This window comes from Moschus berezovskii, chromosome 6, assembly GCF_049115385.1.
Source record: "Moschus berezovskii isolate FMDL1 chromosome 6, NW_MosBer_1.0, whole genome shotgun sequence".
NCBI lineage: Eukaryota > Metazoa > Chordata > Mammalia > Artiodactyla > Moschidae > Moschus > Moschus berezovskii.
The window spans coordinates 96,492,244-96,510,523 of record NC_142465.1 but is presented as its reverse complement, the minus strand read 5'-3'; the positions used below and the strand labels follow the sequence as shown (position 1 = coordinate 96,510,523).

General features: G+C 38.8%; 1 protein-coding gene across 3 annotated transcripts in view; it reads left to right on the top strand.

Moving 5' to 3' along the window:
• Positions 1–18,280, top strand: part of PIK3C2G (phosphatidylinositol-4-phosphate 3-kinase catalytic subunit type 2 gamma) — a 464,511-nt gene that overhangs the window by 289,844 nt on the left and 156,387 nt on the right. For all 3 annotated transcript variants that reach the window (XM_055394272.2, XM_055394271.2, XM_055394273.2), the window contains 2 exons: positions 3,205–3,341; positions 5,737–5,906. In XM_055394272.2, the coding sequence (XP_055250247.2) occupies positions 3,205–3,341; positions 5,737–5,906 (307 nt within the window). The remainder of the gene's footprint in view (positions 1–3,204; positions 3,342–5,736; positions 5,907–18,280) is intronic.

The window sequence follows — 18,280 nt, the reverse complement described above, 5'->3', positions numbered from 1 at the left end:
CCTGCGTCTCCTGCATTGAAGTCGGACTCTTTACTGCTGAACCACTGGGGACACCTGTCACAAAGTAAGACAGGGAATACTAAAATGACCAAAACAGTTTGTGGGTCTACTCCAGGCCATAAGTTAATATAACTTTATCAATGTTATTGTTAATCCTCATGACTACTAGGGATATGGTGTTGTAGGAACTTTGGGAGAGATTCTCAGAGCAGAAAAATTTCTTTAGGATTTATTTCATTGCTCCAAATTTGCTCCAGCTTTGATGGGGTAAAAATTACTTAGGAAAATCGGAGCAGTTACATCTAGGATCCAGCCAGGTTACTAAATCACGCTGTCCACTGGGAAGGGTTGGGGAGGGGAATGGAAGGTGGAGAGGCTCAGTCTCAGTGATTACCAAAAGCTGCTCTGGTGTTTCTCAGGCACCTTTTTTTGAGAACCACTACTTTGTATGATGGGGGCTTCCCTGGTGGCTCAGTGTTAAAGAACCCATCTACCAATGCAGGAGACATGAGTTCAATCCCTAGGTCAGAAAGATCCCCTGGAGAAGGAAATGGAAACCCGCTCCAGTATTATTGCCTGAGAAATCCCATGGACAGAGGAACCTGGCAGGATACAGTCCATAGGGTGTCAAAGAGTCAGACACGATTTAGTGACTAAGCATGCATGCACACCTTGTATGACACCATCTTAAAAAGTTTTCTCCCTAAGAACCTTGCTACTTAAAGTGTGACCTATGGACCAGCAACATGACATCACCTGTGAACTTGTCAGAAATTCAGAATCTCAGGCCCCACCTCCACCCTACTAACCATAACCTACATTTTGACAAGATCCTCAGGCAATACATATGGGTATTAAATTTTGAGAAATGCTGTATTATAAAACTGTGGGATTGGAGCCACACATGTTACCCAATGTGCACAGAATTATGCTAGAAGTGTTTAAAAGGTGTATAATACACAGTAGCTTAAAATGTATCAAAATGTAAATTATGGTTTTAATTAATGGGTAGAATTTAGCCACCATGATTGTTATAAATGAGGTACAAAGTTTTCCGGGTAGTCAGCAATGAAAGACTTATGATAAATGACTTGGGATTTAGCAGTGATTAACTCCCTGAAAACAAATGAGGTCTGAAGCATAACTGACTTTGCTACAGTACCATATCTAAGGGGCGCACTAATCTCCGTCCTAGTCTAGGGTGTGGTCAGATGCACAGGGCCTTCCCCGGTGGCTCCGTGGTAAAGAATTGCCTGCCAATGCAGGAGGTGCTGGTTTGATTCCTAGGTCAGGAAGATCCCCTGGAGAAGGAAATGGCAACCCAGTACTCTTGCCTGGGAAATCCCATGGACAGAGGACTCTGGTGGGCTGTAGTCCATGGGGTCACAAAGAGTCAGACATGACTCAGTGACCGAACAACAAATGTGAGGTGGCGATGAAGCACCACGGAACCAGGTGCCACGGTTCTCTGTTAGAAAGTGTTAAATGCAGGAACTGGAAGAATGAAGGAAAGTTTCAGGGTCGGAAAAAGGAATTATATTACTGTTTCCAAAGTAATTATATTACTATCAAATGTTAAGTTTTACATTCACTATCTCTATAAGCAAGGGAATACCTGCACAAGAGCCAAATACTGTTAGGCAGGGAGGGAGAAATGATATTAAAGATATTACCAGGATTTATCTCTGGGGTGTTACATTTCCTTCTTCTTTGTTTTCAACAAATTGATTTTAATATGTTATTTTTTTCAGCATCCTATTCCCCCTCTCCATGTTTTAAGTTTCTCTCTGATCCAGCAATGTAGATGCCTAATGGTTCCCCCTGGGCTGGGCTATTAAATATTAAGAGATTAAGGCTGAAAAAAAGAGAGAGAGAGAGAGAGAGATGATGGCTACAACAAGCTGCCACCAGCCAAATCTAACACAGAGAAGTGTTCTGCCTACCATTACTATGATCTACTCATTTGTTTAATTTGAAAATTTTTAAAGACATGAAACAGTCAATTTTTAAAACTTAACTGTCTCTCTTTTCAAATAGTTACATTTATGTCCCTGATCCCTTTGGGCATTTGTGTTTGCAACTCTTGCAGCTGTCAAAGACTGTGGAAAGCAGAAATTCTCGAGTCTAATTTCTTTCAATGACTTTATTTACAGAACTGCAGATTACAGGTTGTTTTTTGGGCATTATTCCTAGGAGACTTTTAAATACTGGTTTTAAATTGCTGTTCTGTACAGAATAAAAATCAGAAGGTTTGAAAATATTTACATTCCAATAGCCTTAAAAACACAGTGAAAAGAAGCCTTGATGGTTAGTGGGTCAAAGGTCCTATTGAAGTTCAATCAATGTATGTTCCCTTAAAAAATTATGATAGCTTCCCTTTAATATTGACTGAGAAGGAAGGAGCAGGTGGCTCTGTACATGTTTACTGCAGAGTTACTCTGTTCACTCCTAGAAGTGAAACTGGTAAGTGAAGCTTTTATTAACCTGAACATTGATTTTATAATATATTTGAAATATTTTTCATGTAGATTATATCTGATTCACTTATATCATAAATGTGCTTGTTATACAAGTATAAATGTCTTCCTTTAAACTGTAAATGAATGCAGAAGCCATACATTAATTAATTCACCACTCTGTTGACTCAGTGAGGTTTCTGGGAGACCATCTAGTTTGACTGTCTACTATTGTTTTAATGGAACATCTAAGCATCTAGTGGGCTTCCCTGGAGGCTCAGAGGTTAACACGTCTGCCTCCAATGCAGGAGACCCTGGTTCGATCCCTGGGTCGGGAAGATCCCCTGGAGAAGGAAATGGTAACCCACTCCAGTATTCTTGCCTGGAGAATCACATAGATGGAGAAGCCTGGTAGGCTACAGTCCACGGGGTCGCAAAGAGTCGGACACGACTGAGCGACTGAACAGAACAGAACAGAAGCATCTAGTAGAAATAGATGCTTCTGATACATCTTACCAAATACGAGTAGCCTCATCACTCCCCAGGATTTAGGAAAAATTAGAAGGAATACCATCTAGGTAAGACTCCTTCAGAAAAGAAAATTTGAAGAAAAAAAAGCGGTGTGAGGGGGTAATCCAAGTCATGTTAGCAACTGTTGTTTTTGTTACCTAGATCAAGATGCGTTTCCTATGTATCCTTCATCCTGCAGAGAAAGAGTTGTTTCCATAATCTCTTTTTTATCACCCAGGGTTGGTGCAGATGGTGCCTGATGCTGTAACCCTAGCAAAAATCCATCGCCATTTTGGACCGATAGGCCCCCTGAAAGAAAATACAATAAAAAAATGGTTCAGTCAGCACAACCCTTTAAAGGTGGATTATGAAAAGGTTTGTCCTTCTGTAACTAATTTTAAATGATGTACTTAAATAAAGATATACACTGGCTCATTAGATATTTTGATTTATGAAAAAACAAATTGAGTTCTCTTGAGTTCTTGAGTTCTCTTGAGTTCTAATTCATTCAGTCATCAGCCTAGTAATAACGACACAGTTTAAATGGTATATTGTTGTCATTGTTCAATCATTAAGTCGTGTCTGACTCTTTTTGACCCTATGGACTGCCATATGCTATACTTCCTTGTGCTTCACTGTCCCCTGGAGTTTGCTCAAATTCGTGTCCATTGAATTGGTGATGCTATCTAACCATCTCATCCTCTGCCACACCCTTCTCCTCCTGCCTTCAGTCTTTCCCAGCACCAGGATCTTTTCCAATGAGGCAGCTCTTCGCATTAGGTGGCCAAAGATTTGGACCTTCAGCTTCAGCATCAGTCCTATCAATGAATATTCAGGGTTGATTTCCTTTAGGATTGACTGGTTTGATCTTCTTGCAGTCCAAGGGACTGGTATATTAACTCAGTAAAAATTTCTGTGTTTGGTTTTTCCTCTGGTTGGAAATTCTGGGCTATCAATAAAGACTTAGCTGCCTCCCTTACAGCAATCTCACATGAGATGATGCTTCTTGAAACTACCTTCTCTAAGTTATCTCTGCCTATTTGTCCACAATCTATAATTTCTATAAATCCCCCTCCTTCCTTTGCAATGTATTTTCTTCTGCCAAGTTCTCTTTTCTCATGCCTCATTCTTTTAATGTTTTCAGAATGCATAATAGTTTTCATTTTTTATATCTCTGAATTTACAAAGTGTAATATTCCATTTGACCGCAAACATTTTTCCCACTTTACCCTGGCATCTAGCCTGCTGTGTACAGTGTTCAGATTCTGCCCTCAACCAGGGCTCCCAAATGAAAGAATGAGTTGACTAGAGCCAAGCCTTGCCCCACTTGCCAAAGCACGAACTGTTACAGCTAGGTCCCCTACAGAGGTAGGGACGCCTTTATGCTAATTCATACAAAGGTGCAATATGGGCCAGCATCAGATTTGCTCAGAACCTTCTTGAGCCCTAAACATCCCTCATTCTAGGAAACTCCTCAGTCCTGGCAAACTGGGAGGTTCAGTCACCCTAGTTGGCCTGGGAGGAAAGAGAGACCCAAGATTTAATCCACTCCATACTTCTATGAGATTGAATGAGTCAGTGAAAGTTGCTCAGTCGTGTTCAACTCTTTGCAACCCCATGGACTTTACCGTCCATGGAATTCCCCAGACCAAAATACTGGAGTGGGTAGCCTTTCCCAGGGAATCTTCCCAACCCAATGATCTAATCCAGGTCTCCTGCATTGCAGGCAGATTCTTTACCAGCTGAGTCATGGAATATAGGTTTGGGAGTTCAAATAACAAAGAATTAGATGAAATTATCTTGAATCTATTTTTTTACCCATTCCCCAGATTGAAACTTGAGTTAGGCATAAACCCTGAGGTTGTATTGTTTGAGGTGTTTCCACATACGTTTAATGTTCATAAGTACCATGTGAAAGACATACTTTATTATCTTTATAAGTAAAGAAAATCAAGACAGACAAATTAAGGCACTTGGGATACTTGGAACTGACCCAGCATGTAGTCCAAACACATAGACTTTCCTTCCCAAGGGTCAGCCACACTAGCTGACCTTCCTTCCCAAGGGTCAGCCACACTAGCTGAGGAGGTCCATACGTGTGGCTCAGTCTGTCACTCGTGGTTGCACCATGGTTACACTCATCATCGCATCATCCATCAAAATGATGTATACCCAGGAGACAATTTTTTTGTAGAAAAAAGAATTTTGGCAAGAAACCTGTGTTCATTAAAGAAATGTAAGCCACAGCTGACTTAATAGAAACTTCTTCCACCCGCACAGGTATATACTGTACCAAACCCTTTGGGGCATTAACTGGATGATATATTTGTAAGAGATCAGACATCTCAATATAGTTTATTTTGTATAAAAACTTCGGATATTCAAAAATTGATATTTTAAATTTCTATAGGACTAGGCAATATTGAGCCATATTGTTCCTTCTTCTTTTACCTTGAAAAAAGTATCCCACTCTTGTGCAACTGTAACATTAAAAAATCACATTATGAATAAACTATGAAAATTAGCTTTAATTGAATGAAAGATATTTTCTCCCATTTCAACAAACACATTCATTAAGCCAAAGAACAGACTGCTTCACCTTCTTCTGTATCATATCAAGAACCAACCATTTAATCATATCTTCTCAACTGAGATGTAGAATTGGTTCCAGATGATATAATTCTGTTTTTTATCATACTTTTACCATTGCCTCTGTGTTTGCTCATTTGTGTTTATATTACTTTTGTGTTACTGTTTTTCAACTGATTAGGTCTTAAGGAACTTTTTCTATTCCTGTGCTGGCTGGTGTGTGGTAACATTCATCCTGGGAGTCTGTGACCGACACAACGACAATATCATGCTGACAAAGTCGGGCCACATGTTTCATATTGACTTTGGAAAATTCCTGGGTCATGCACAAACATTTGGAGGGATAAAAAGGTCAGTGCTCAAATCATGTTTATTGTAGTAATTAAGCAGTCTCTGAAGTGATCTATAACATGTAACAGCATAGAAACCCAGCAGATGAGTGGCTCCGCATCTCTCAAATCCCCTAAGATAACATAAACATGATTATATAGCTAATAATATTGAAGGGAAGAGTTTTCTCAATAGCTTATTAATGGAACAAATTGTGTTTGTGTGTGTGTGCGTGTGTGTGTGTGTGTGTGTGTGTCTGTGCTCAGTTGCTCAGTCATGTCCAACTCTTTGTGACCCCAAGGACAGTAGCCCTCCAGGCTCCTCTGTCCATGGCATTTTCAAGGCAAGAATACTGGAACAGGCTGCCATTTCCTACTCTAGATCTTCCTCACCCAGGGATCAAAGCCTTGCCTCCTGTGTCTCCTGCATTGGCAGGCAGATGCTTTACTACCAAGCCATCTGGAAAGCCCTAATGGAACAAATTAGGTTTCCTCAAATTGTTAGTGAATTAAATTGGCCTTCTCTCACAGGATCCTATTCCTGCTTTGGTCTGAATTGTTTGAGACATGGTACTTTCATTTTCTTATAAGCTTTGAATGGACATTGAGGACAGAGTTCATGGTCTCAATACAGCTGGTATCATGCCCATTGCAGTCACCACCCTGGTCTACATGAGCACGCTTAAAATGCACACATTTCTGACTAAATTAGGCATGAATCATTCCAAAAATATTCAGTAAGCAACTACCGTTCAAGACTCGGGATACAACAGTGGACGAAGCAAAAACAAACCCTGACCTCTTTCTAGTAGGGATAACAGACATGAAAGAAGATAGCACAAAGAAATGAGGGGTTTCATTTCTTACTGAGAAACAAAAGCTGAGAATTTGGATAAAAAGTAACTGCGCAACGAATGCTATTTGTGTTGGCCAAAATGTTCACTCAGGTTTTTCCATAACATTGTGAACTTTTTGGCCAATCCAATATTTTAGAGAGGCTTCCTGGAAGAAATGAGAGACAGCTGTATAGTGAGTGATCCCCTTTTGGAGATCCATGAGAAAAGTATTCCTGGAAGAGAGGACACCAAAATAACAGCCATGAACACAGAGTAAGCATGGTGCGTTCTAATGACAAGAAGAAGGCCTTGGGGCCTGGAGATGGGATAAAGAGAGGTGAACTGTAGGGAAGAAAGATGAAGAGTTTGGTGGAGGCCAAATCAAGTAGGGCATTGAAGACATGGTGTAGAGGGTGGCTTTTACTTAACGTTCAGGGGCAGCCATTGATGGATCTCAGTGGAATTCAAAGCTCTCTCCTGTCCTGTGAAATAATGGAAGTAGTTAGCAGACTATTACAATAGTTAAGGCAAGACCTTAATGGTAAAGAATATTCTGAACATATTTTGGAGTCTGAGCCACAAGACCTGCTAATTGACTGGGCACTGTCAATCATTAACAGGAGGGGAAAACAGGCCTGGTGGGTAGAAGAAGTAAGGAAAGCATTCAAGGATGACTCTTGGATTTTTGTTCTTTGCAAATAATTATATCATTTACTGAAATGGAAAAGACTGGTGAATAAACAGGTTTTTGTTTTATTTTATTTGAGCTGGAGGCAAGGGAACCAGAAGTCTAAAAGTCCCTTGCTTTAAAAAAGATAACTTCATATTAAAGTAGAAATGGTATCAGACCATTCCAAAGACCCATCAGTCACTTTTAGCTAAAAACGGCTCCTCAACAGAGGAAATAAAAATGTCTCCTACAATATTACAAGATGAATTTTCACCAGATGGTCATAATCTGGTATTAAAATGCCAGTGTAAACTACAAAATAAGGTTCAATTCTTATAAACTGATAGCTCCTATTTTCTGAAGGCCTACAAATGGAGTTGTTTCACTTTTTATTACTTTCAGAACATTGCCTTCTATAATTAATAAGCTCAGGAAAATTCACCACATACTCATTCATTCCTTAAACATCTTTTGGTATGGTCTATGTGTGAAGGACTATGATAAACCTTGGGGATACAAAGATGAATAATATATAGTTACAACCTCAGTGGTGCTTCCTCTGTCTTTAGAATATTGGGAAGTGAAGTGAAGTGAAAGTCACTCATTTGTGTCCGACTCTTTGCAGCCCCATGGACTATACAGTCCATGGAATTCTCTAGGCCAGAATACTGGAGTGGGTAGCCTTTCCCTTCTTCAGGGGATCCTCCCAACCCAGGGATCAAACCCAGGTCTCCCGCATTGCAGGCAGATTCTTTACCAACTGAGCCACAACCACCTCAGTGGTGCTTACTCTGTCTTTAGAATACCGGGAAGATCGACACATAAATAATTATCAAAAATATGGTGAGGGAAAAGATAAATGTATAGAAAATTAGAACATCACAGAGGAGGGATACCTGGTTTATGAAAGACAAATGTTCATTAACAGCTATGAGCATATTATATAACTTACTCATGTAACACGTTCCCTAAGATCCACTCTTTCCTAGAAATTTAAAGATTATATTAAAATTGTGACATATTTATTGTGCTGTATTGTCCACTGGGGGGGCTTCCCAACTGGCACTAGTGGTAAAGAATCTGCCTGTCAGTGGAGGAGACATAAGAGACATAGGTTCGATCCCTGTGTTGGGAAGATCCCCTGGAGGAGGGCATGGCAACCCACCCAGTATTTTTGCCTAGGGAATCCCATGGACAGAGGAGCCTGTTGGGCTACAGTCCTTAGGGTCGCAAAGAGATGGGCAAAACTGAAGCAACTTATCACACATGCACATCGTCCACTGAGAATTCAGGTTAACCCTTATTCATTTACTTGACAAGCATTGGTATTGACAACAGGGTGGTTAAAATATGCATATATTCCAGTTATACAGAAAAAAAAAAAAACTCAGTGAAACATAAAAAGTAAAGAACAAGTTACTAAACAATAGGGTAAGTGCTATGTCAGAGGTATGTACTAGGGTCTACAGAAGAGGTGGAGCCCAGTTTGTTGGTTTATCAATGCTTCAGCAGGTACTGCTGCTTCTGAAGTGTGATAATTTTTTTTAATGCAACCACTAAGGAGGTCATGAAAATATGCCCAGCAGAGAACCTTACTTACGATAGGCTATTAATACCATTTACTGAATTGTTTTTGCCACTAAGTCATGTCTGACTCTTTTGTGACCCCAAGGACTATATGGTCGCGCCAGGCTCTTCTGTACATGAGATTCTCCAGGCAAGAATACTGGAGTGGGTATCCACTCCAGTGGATCTTCCTGACCCAGGGACTGAATTCTCATCTCCTATATTGGCAGGTGGACTTTTTACTGCTAAGCCACCAGGAAAGTCCTTGATGAATTAGTCAGCCCTCAGCTATTCAATAATTATTAACTGGATGAAAGAAAATGAAGTTGGCACTGTCTTTCCTTGAGATTACTGATTATTGGGTACCAGCTGAGGCGGCCGACAGAAGCAGTGTGATGCATGTGGATTAATGTTTGCAGGATTTTATCTCCACCAGACTTTCATGCATTGGAGAAGGAAATGGCAACCCACTCCAGTGTTCTTGCCTGGAGAATCCCATGGACGGGGGAGCCCAGTGGGCTGCCGTCTATGGGGTCGCACAGAGTCGGACACAACTGAAGTGACTAAGCAGCAGCAGTGACTATGTAAGGCTCATTGGCAATGTCTCCTTAGATTTCTTTCTTGATACTGATGCTTCTGCCCTTTTATTCTTTTTTTTTTTTTTGGCTCTCCTGGGTCTTTGTTGCTGCACACAGGCTTTCTCTAGTTGCATTGAGTAGGGACTACTACTCATTGCAGTGCATGGCTTTCTCATTGCAGGCTCAATAGTTGTGGTACAGGGGCTTAGCGGCTCTGAGGCACATGGAATCTTCCACAAGCAGAGACTGAACTCATGTCCTCTGCACTGGCAGGTGGATTCTTAATCCACCAGTTGATTCTTAACTTGACCACCAGGGAAGTATTAATATATGCCTTGAGTTTCTTTAATGATTAAACTGAACTATGCCTACTCACCTTTACTCTGTATAGATTAATATTTTGAATTATAGCTGCTGCTGCTACTGCTTAGCCACTAAGTAATGTCTGATTCTTTAGCGACCCCATAGTAGCCCACAATGGGGATTTTCCAAGCAAAAACTGTCCATGGGATTTTCCAGGCAAGAACTGGAATTGGTTGTCATTTCCTTCTCCACGGGATCTTCCCGACCCAGGAATAGAACCTGCATCTCCTACTTGGCAAGAAGATTCTTTACAACTGAGCCATCTGGGAAGCCCTGAATCATAGGCAGCATCCAATAATTTCCTTCCACATCTCTTTCAGTTGTTTCTGGAGTTCATTTGAATGTTGTTTCATTAGGCAGCCAACTTCTTCAATCCTAAATCCTTCAATCCTAAATTGGCTATTCTTGGTTGCTAGGTGAACAAAGGTCTCTTATAAAAAAGGCTTCTGAATTTCCCTGAGATAAATGTGCTCATTATTACATTATATAACTGATCTCTAGAACAAAACCTAACTATACCTTGCTTCTTCTATACACATACTAGACATATTAATAAACATCCTCTAATGTACAAAGCCAGGTTTGTAAATCATGATCTATGACTATCCTAATCTCTTGTAGCCTCGCAAGGCCATATAAATGTCCCAGTAATAACCAGCAATAAGCCAGGATCATACTCCTTTACATAAAATGCTGTACCCACAGGGAAAAAAGAGCATATGTATCCCAGAACGCATATTTCTCCTATTTGTCTACTCCTTTAATGGTTTACAAAATGTCACTAACCTCATACATTAACTGATTTTACTTCATAGAGACAGTTGCTTAACCTCATATAAAAGAGTACAGTTTCCAATTGTGAATGGGAATGGACTTGACAAAAAGAAATCACATAAAATCCTTCTCTATGTTGCAGATTTAACCCTTAGCCAAGGATACAGAACTTAATAATGGAAATTAACATTCCAACAAAGCAGACTCAAATAAATTTAAGCTGGGGGGAGATTTTCCCTTGGTTTCCTTAAAAGGAAACAGTAATGAAGTGACATTCTCTTTAAAAATGTGATCTTGAAAAATAAAGGACATTTTTGTTATTGTTTTTTACCATGCCCTGAAGCATGCAGGACCTTAGTTCAACCAGGAATTGAACCTGTGCCCTGCATTGGGGGCACGGAGTATCAACCACTGGACCACCAGAGAAGTCTCAAGAAATAAAGGGATTTCTTGCCATGCCATTGCCCTTTAATACTCATGCTTACATCATCATTCCAGAGCATCTCACACTAACCATCTGTGTGATTCTGTTTAAGAAATGTTTATAAACATCAGGCTCTTCTGATTCTTGAATTATATGAGTCAGCCCAGCAACACTCCTTAGAAGTCTTCACTCAGGTGTCCCTGAACCACTGCTCTAAAATCAGTTTTCCAGAAATCTGGAAAACCTATCTTCAATAGACCAAATTTGAGGTTTTCTAACTATGAAGAAAGAAAAAAATTACAGCTCAGTTATGAATTTGAAGAATTTCACATCCTGTACATAAAAAAGCAGTTCTTTAGTGTTGGTTTTAATTATGAGATTAGATAAAGAGGATTTACACCAGCAGATTAAATCACATGACAGTTTAGCCCCAGCATTACTTAATGATTCTGGGAGAAAAAAAATGGCTATATCCCCACAATGAAAACAATGAGATTTCACCAACTTTCTGAAACCAATGGATTTTTCTTTTGAAGTATTGCTTAATTATTTTGTTCATTTCTTTATTTTCTCTCACAAAGATTCAAATTAATATGGTTAACAAATTATGTATCCACAATTTTTCAAAGTTGCTGTGTAATGATTATTTCTATATAGTAATTTTTTCATTGCGTAAAAATATTATTATAATAAACTCTAAATTTCCACTCAATGATTTCTTGATGGTGACTCTCTTACAGAGGAGGGGAAATTAAGAAAAGCCTTTATTGGCGATGTTTATTGTTCTCCTAATTCACTGTTTCATGCTTTTATTTTTTTTAGACTATTATTTCCAGTCCGTATGATCTTTCACTTTGGTAATGCTGGACTTGCATGAAGTCTTTCTTGCAGCCTTATGCACGTATGCTAAGTCACTTCAGTTGTGTCCAAATTTTTGAGACCTTGTGGAGGTAACACCAGGCTCCTCTGTCACTGGGGTTCTCCAGGCAAGAATACTGGAGTGTGTTACCTGCCTTCAGGGGATCTTCCTAACCCAGGGATCGAACTCATGATTCTTAAGTCTCCTGAACTGGCAGACGGAATTTTTACCACTAGTACCACCTGGGAAAACTTCTTGCAGCCTTATTTCTAGAGGCCATATGAGCAGTTCAGTTCAGTTCAGTCGCTCAGTCATATCCAACTCTTTGCAACCCCATGAATCACAGCACACCAGGCCTCCCTGTCCATCACCAACCCTCGAAGTTCACTCAAACTCATGTCCATCGAGTCGGTGATGCCATCCAGCCATCTCATTCTCCGTCATCCCCTTCTACTCTTGCCCCCAATCCCTCCCAGCATCAGAGTCTTTTCCAGTGAGTCAGCTCTTCACATGAGGTGGCCAAAGTATTGGAGTTTCAGCTTTAGCATCAGTCCTTCCCATGAACACCCAGGACTGATCTCCTTTAGAATGGACTGGTTGGATCTCCTTGCAGTCCAACGGACTCTCAAGAGTCTTCTCCAACACCACAGTTCAAAAGCATCAATTCCTTGGCGATCAGCTTTCTTCACAGCCCAACTCTCACATCCATACATGACCACTGGAAAAACCATAGCTTTGAGTCGGTTCAGTTCAGTTCAGTTCAGTCGCTCAGTTGTGTCCAACTCTTTGCGACCCCATGAATCACAGCTTGATTAAACGGACCTTTGTTGGCAAAGAGTTAGTCTCATACCCTAAGACATGTTTTCCTTTTAAAAAAAAAAACAAAACCTTATCATTTGCTAATGATCTGCTCTTAAACACATGACTTCTCTGTGTGTCAGTTTAATCAGCTATAAAGTAGATTCAGTTTGAAGATTAAATTAATTGATATATGTAAAGTGCTTAGAAGAGTTCCTCAAACTGAGCGAGGCCTCTATAAATGTTTGATGGAGTTAATAATAATGTAAATATTCCAAATGAAGTAACAAGAAAGTAGGTTGCATCATTAGGTAATTATTCTTTTTGTTTAAACTTACCTAAATATCGTGAAAGTGTGTTAGTTACTCAGTCATGTCTGACTCTTCGTGACCCCATGGACTGCAGCCCATCAGGCTCCTCTATCCATGAAATTCTCCAGGTAAGAATACTGGAGTGGGTTGCCATTTCCTTCTCCATGGCATCTTCTCCATCCCTATCCAGGGATCAAACCTTGGTCTCCCACATTGCAGGCAGACTCTTTACCAATTGAGCCATCAGGAAGCTAAATATCTTATTTGGTACTCTTTAAAGGATGTGTTTGAAATTCATAAATTGAACTGTTAGTTCTTTTAGTTCTCTGACTTTGAAGCTTGTTGCCTGAAAGAATAGATTACACTATTTGTCAGGTTTATTCAGCTTATGATGTTTTTCACCAAGTCACTCTTGACTTCTAATGTAATTTAAGACATGAACCAAGGTGTGTGAGAACTGGCTCATACTGGCTTGAAAGAGCCTACTATGTGTTATTTCTTCTCAACTCCAATTTCAATGATGTTCCACTGGTAGCCTGAAATCAGCCATGGTGGGAGAATATATATCATGGAAATTTGGCAAATGTCACAAATCAGAGCTTTTTTATTTTTCTTAGAAAAAGTGAGTAAGCAGATTATTAAATATTTACCACCACACTCTAGGACATAAGTCATCTATTAAAATGATGAAAAATCATTTGAGAACTCAACAAAAGTCAAATTCTGATTTTTTCCTATTAAAATATATACACCTGGGTGATCAAAAAAAAATTAAAAAAAATATATATATATGTCTTTTTACAACATGATTTAGACCTAGTTTTCAAGTTTTATCCGAGCAGATCAGCAATCACTTAATATAATTGATCTCAGAATTTTCTCTCATTATTAGTCATAAAAATTATCTGTACCTATAATCATTTTGACATTATCTTCAATATTTAATTACCACTAAATTTTAAAATGTTTAATGTCTCAGTTCTAATTTGAGTATTATGTTATTTATATTCTAAATATCCTCAATTTAACTATCTTTAGGGGAAAAAACTCCCTGAGCAGATTAAAAGATTAACTTTTGTCTTACTCCAGTCTTTCTGGTTTAGTACAATATTCACAGTAATCCACATGCTATATGGATATTAATGATCTTCTGCCTGCTTTAATTACTATCTTAGTGTTCTTTGAAATTAGGTGAGTTTCACTGGTCTGTTATTCACAAAATTGTTTATTAAGAAAAACTCTGATTCCTTTAACTCAAAGCAGGTTTCAATTACACCTGAACTTTTGAGAAGAAAAACACATTTTCCAATACCTCTCCAACTGTAAGTGGAGATGTATTTTGTATCTTAAGCATCTAGCTAATGCCTGACATTTAGCAGAGGCTCAGTTTTGGTTGACTGAAGTATCACTGCAAAAATGCCATACATTTTACTTTCCTTGACCTGAGCAACTACAGTTTTTCTGAAGATAAAATTGTGAAGAACTTTCCGTATTCTCTTATTCCAACTGGAAATTTACCAAGGGATTTTACCTTATGGTCACTTTCCATGTAGGAGTATGGAGGATGAGATTCAAAATTTGATACACACTACCTCATACCTATTTAGGATGGCTACTGTCAAAAAACAAAAAATAAGTTCTTGATAAGGATGTGGAGAAATGTCAGTGAGAATGTAAAACAGTGCAACTACTGTGGAAAACCTCTTGGCTGTTCCTCATAAAATTAAAAATGGAATTTCCATATGATCCAGCAATTCCACTTCTGGGAATATACCCAAAAGAACTGAAAGCAGAGCATCAAAGAGATATTTGTACAACCATGTTTATAACAGCATTACTCACAATAACTGAAATGTGGAAGCAATCCAAATGTCCACAATAGATGAATGGATAAGCAGAATATGGAGTTCTTTAAAGAGAAAATTCTGACACATGCTACAACATGGACGAGTCCTGAGGACATTATGCTGAGCGAAATAAGCCACTCTCAAAATCACAAGTGAGCCAGGCGGAAACCAACACAATTCTGTAAAGCAATTATCCTTCAATTAAAAAATAAATAAATTTAAAATTTTAAAAAAACACACAAGTGTATGATTCCACTTTCATGATGTACTTAGAATAGTTCAGATCATAGATTCATAGATACAGAAAATAAGGCAATGGTGGCCAGGAACCCCACATCCAAGAACGGTGGGGAGGGTAAATGAGAAGTTATTATTTAAAAGGTATAGAGTTGCACTTTTAAGAGATAAAAAGAATTGTGGAGGTGAATGGTATTGCTGGTCACACATTATGAATATTGTTAATACCACTGAACTGTACACTTAACAATGGTTAAGATTGTATATTTTATGTTGTGTGTATTTTACCACAGTGAAATAACTGGAAAAAAAATTGGTAAACTGTAAGATTCATGGGGTTGCAAAGAGTCGGACACGACTGAGCAACTGAACTGAACTGAAGTTCGACAAAAGCCTTATCTAGCCAAAAAATCAGTCCAAGGTAAACTTCACCTAGCATTTGAATAGACCTTTGGATTTTTCAAAGCTCTCTCACTATTTCAAGAAATTAAGTTTGTTTTGTCACTCTCATTGTCTTACAGCTGATTCTCCCTCTTTTACTTCACTTTATCATTCCACTATGTTTCACCATTGGCTTTCATTTGAGTAAATTCCTTTTATTTACCTCCCTTCCATGATAAGTTAAAAAACATTCTTATGAAAAAATGCTCAATATTGGTCTTTATTACAGAAATTCAAATCAAAAGTACAAGGTGTAACCTCATAGCAATCAAATGGCCATCATCCTAAAATCTACAGTTGTACTGATGAAACTATTTGCAGGGCATGAACAGAGAGGCAGACATAGACAACAGACTTGTGGGCACAGCAAAGGAAGGAGAAGATGGGACGGATTGAGAGAGTAGCATTGAAACGTATACTTTACCATATGTAAATTAGATAGCTAGTGGGAAGTTGCTGTATGACACAGGGAACTCAACCTAGTGCTCTGCGACAACCTAGAGGGGTGGGATGGAGTGGGAGGTGGGAGGGAGATTGAAGAGAAAGGGGACATATGTATACCTATGGGTGATTCACGTTGTTGTTATGACAATCCAGCACAGCATTGTAAAGCAATTATACTCAAATTCAAAATAATTAAAGAGAGAGAACAAGATGGTGGAGGAGCAGGCGGACATGGAGTGCATCCCTCTCCACGGATACATCAGAAATACATCTTCAGACACAGACGTGCAGGCAGAACAGCAGCGGAGAGCAGGCAGGAGTATCTGACCAGTGGAAAAGAATATATAGACCCACGCAAAACTCAAGATCAACCCCTGAGCCTTTGAAGTGGGAGCACTGACTCCAAGACTCCAGACTACAAGAGAACTAACCATAGGGGGCATCAAATAGTGAGAACTCGCTCAAAGAAAACCACTGGAATATAAGACCTGGCATCACCCAACTACTAATAGCACCCCATGCAGGATGCCTCATCTAAACAACAAACAAAACAAAAATACAAACCAAATCATCAGCAGACAGGAGTACCGCCTCACTCAGCCTTGTCCATCAGAGAAAAAACAAACAAACGAACGAAAACTCAGCACAAATTTCACCCTGTATGAAGACTACACAAACCACTGGACTAACCTTCAGTTCAGTTCAGTTCAGTCGCTCAGTCGTGTCCAACTCTCTGCAACTGAACCGAACTGAACTGAACTGAAGGTTACTCCAGTGGTTTGTGTAGGCTAACCTTAGGAGGGCAAAAAGCAAAAGGAAGAAGGAATTCAAACTTGAAGCCTGGGAAAAGGAGACCTCAAACACAGTAAGTTTTAAAAAAAATGAAAAGGCAGAGAAATACAGCACAAATGAAGGCACAAACTAGAAACACAGAAGTCCAAATAAATGAAGAGGAAATAGACAAACTACCTGAAAAAGAATTCAGAATCATGATAGTAAAGATGATCAAAAACCTTGAAAACAAAATGGAGAAAATGCAAGAATCAATTAAGAAAGACCTAGAAGAATTAAAGAATAAACATGCAGAGACAAACAACACAATTACTGAAATTAAAAATACTCCAAAAGGAATCAATAGCAGAATATCTGAAGCAGAAAAACAAATCAGTGAGCTGGAAGATAAAAATGTGGAAATAACTTCTGAAGACCAGAATAAAGTATAAAGAGTGAAAAGAACTGAGGATAGTCTCAGAGACCTCTGGGACAATATCAAACACACCAACATTCGAATTATAGGGGTCCCAGAAGAAGAAAAGAAAAAGAGTATGAGAAATTTTTTGAAGAGATTTTAGTTGAAGATTTCCCCAACATGGAAAAGGAAATAGTCAATCAAGTTCAAGAGGCACGAAGACTCCCATATGAGATAAACCCAAGAAGAAACACACTAATCAAACTAACAAAGACTAACACAAAGAAAGAATATTAAAAGCATCAAGGGAGAAGCAACAAGTAACATACAAGGGAAACCTCATATGCTTAACAGCTGATCTTTCAGCAGAAACTCTGCAGGCCAGAAGGGAATGACAGGATATATTTAAAGTACTGAATGGGAAAAATCTACAACCAAGATTACTGATCCCAGCAAGGATCTCATTCAAAATTGATGGAGAAATAAAAAGCTTTTCAGACAAGAAAAAGTTAAGAGAATTCAGTACCACCAAACCAGCTTTACAACAAATCCTAAATGGACTTATATAGTCAAGAAATACAAGAGAAGATAAAAGATCTACAAAATCATCTCCAAATGATTAGAAAATGGCAATAGGAATATATATCTCAATAATTACTTTAAAGGTAAATGGATTAAATGCTAAAACCAAAAGACACAAACTGGCTGAATGGATACAAAAACAAGACCCAAGACCATATATGCTGTCTACAAGAAACCCACTTCAGACCTAAAGACACCTATAGACTGAAAGTGAGAGGACAGAAAAATATATTCCATTCAAATGGGAAGCAAAAGAAAGCTGGAGTAGCAATCCTCATATCAGACAAGATAGACCTTAAAATAAAGATTATAAGAGATAAGGAAGGACACTACATAATGATCAAGGAATCAATCCAAGAGGAAGACATAACAATTGTAAATATCTATGCACCCAACATAGGAACACCTCAATACATAAGACAAACATGAACAGACATAAAAGGAGAAATTGACAGTAACACAATAATGGTAGGAGAC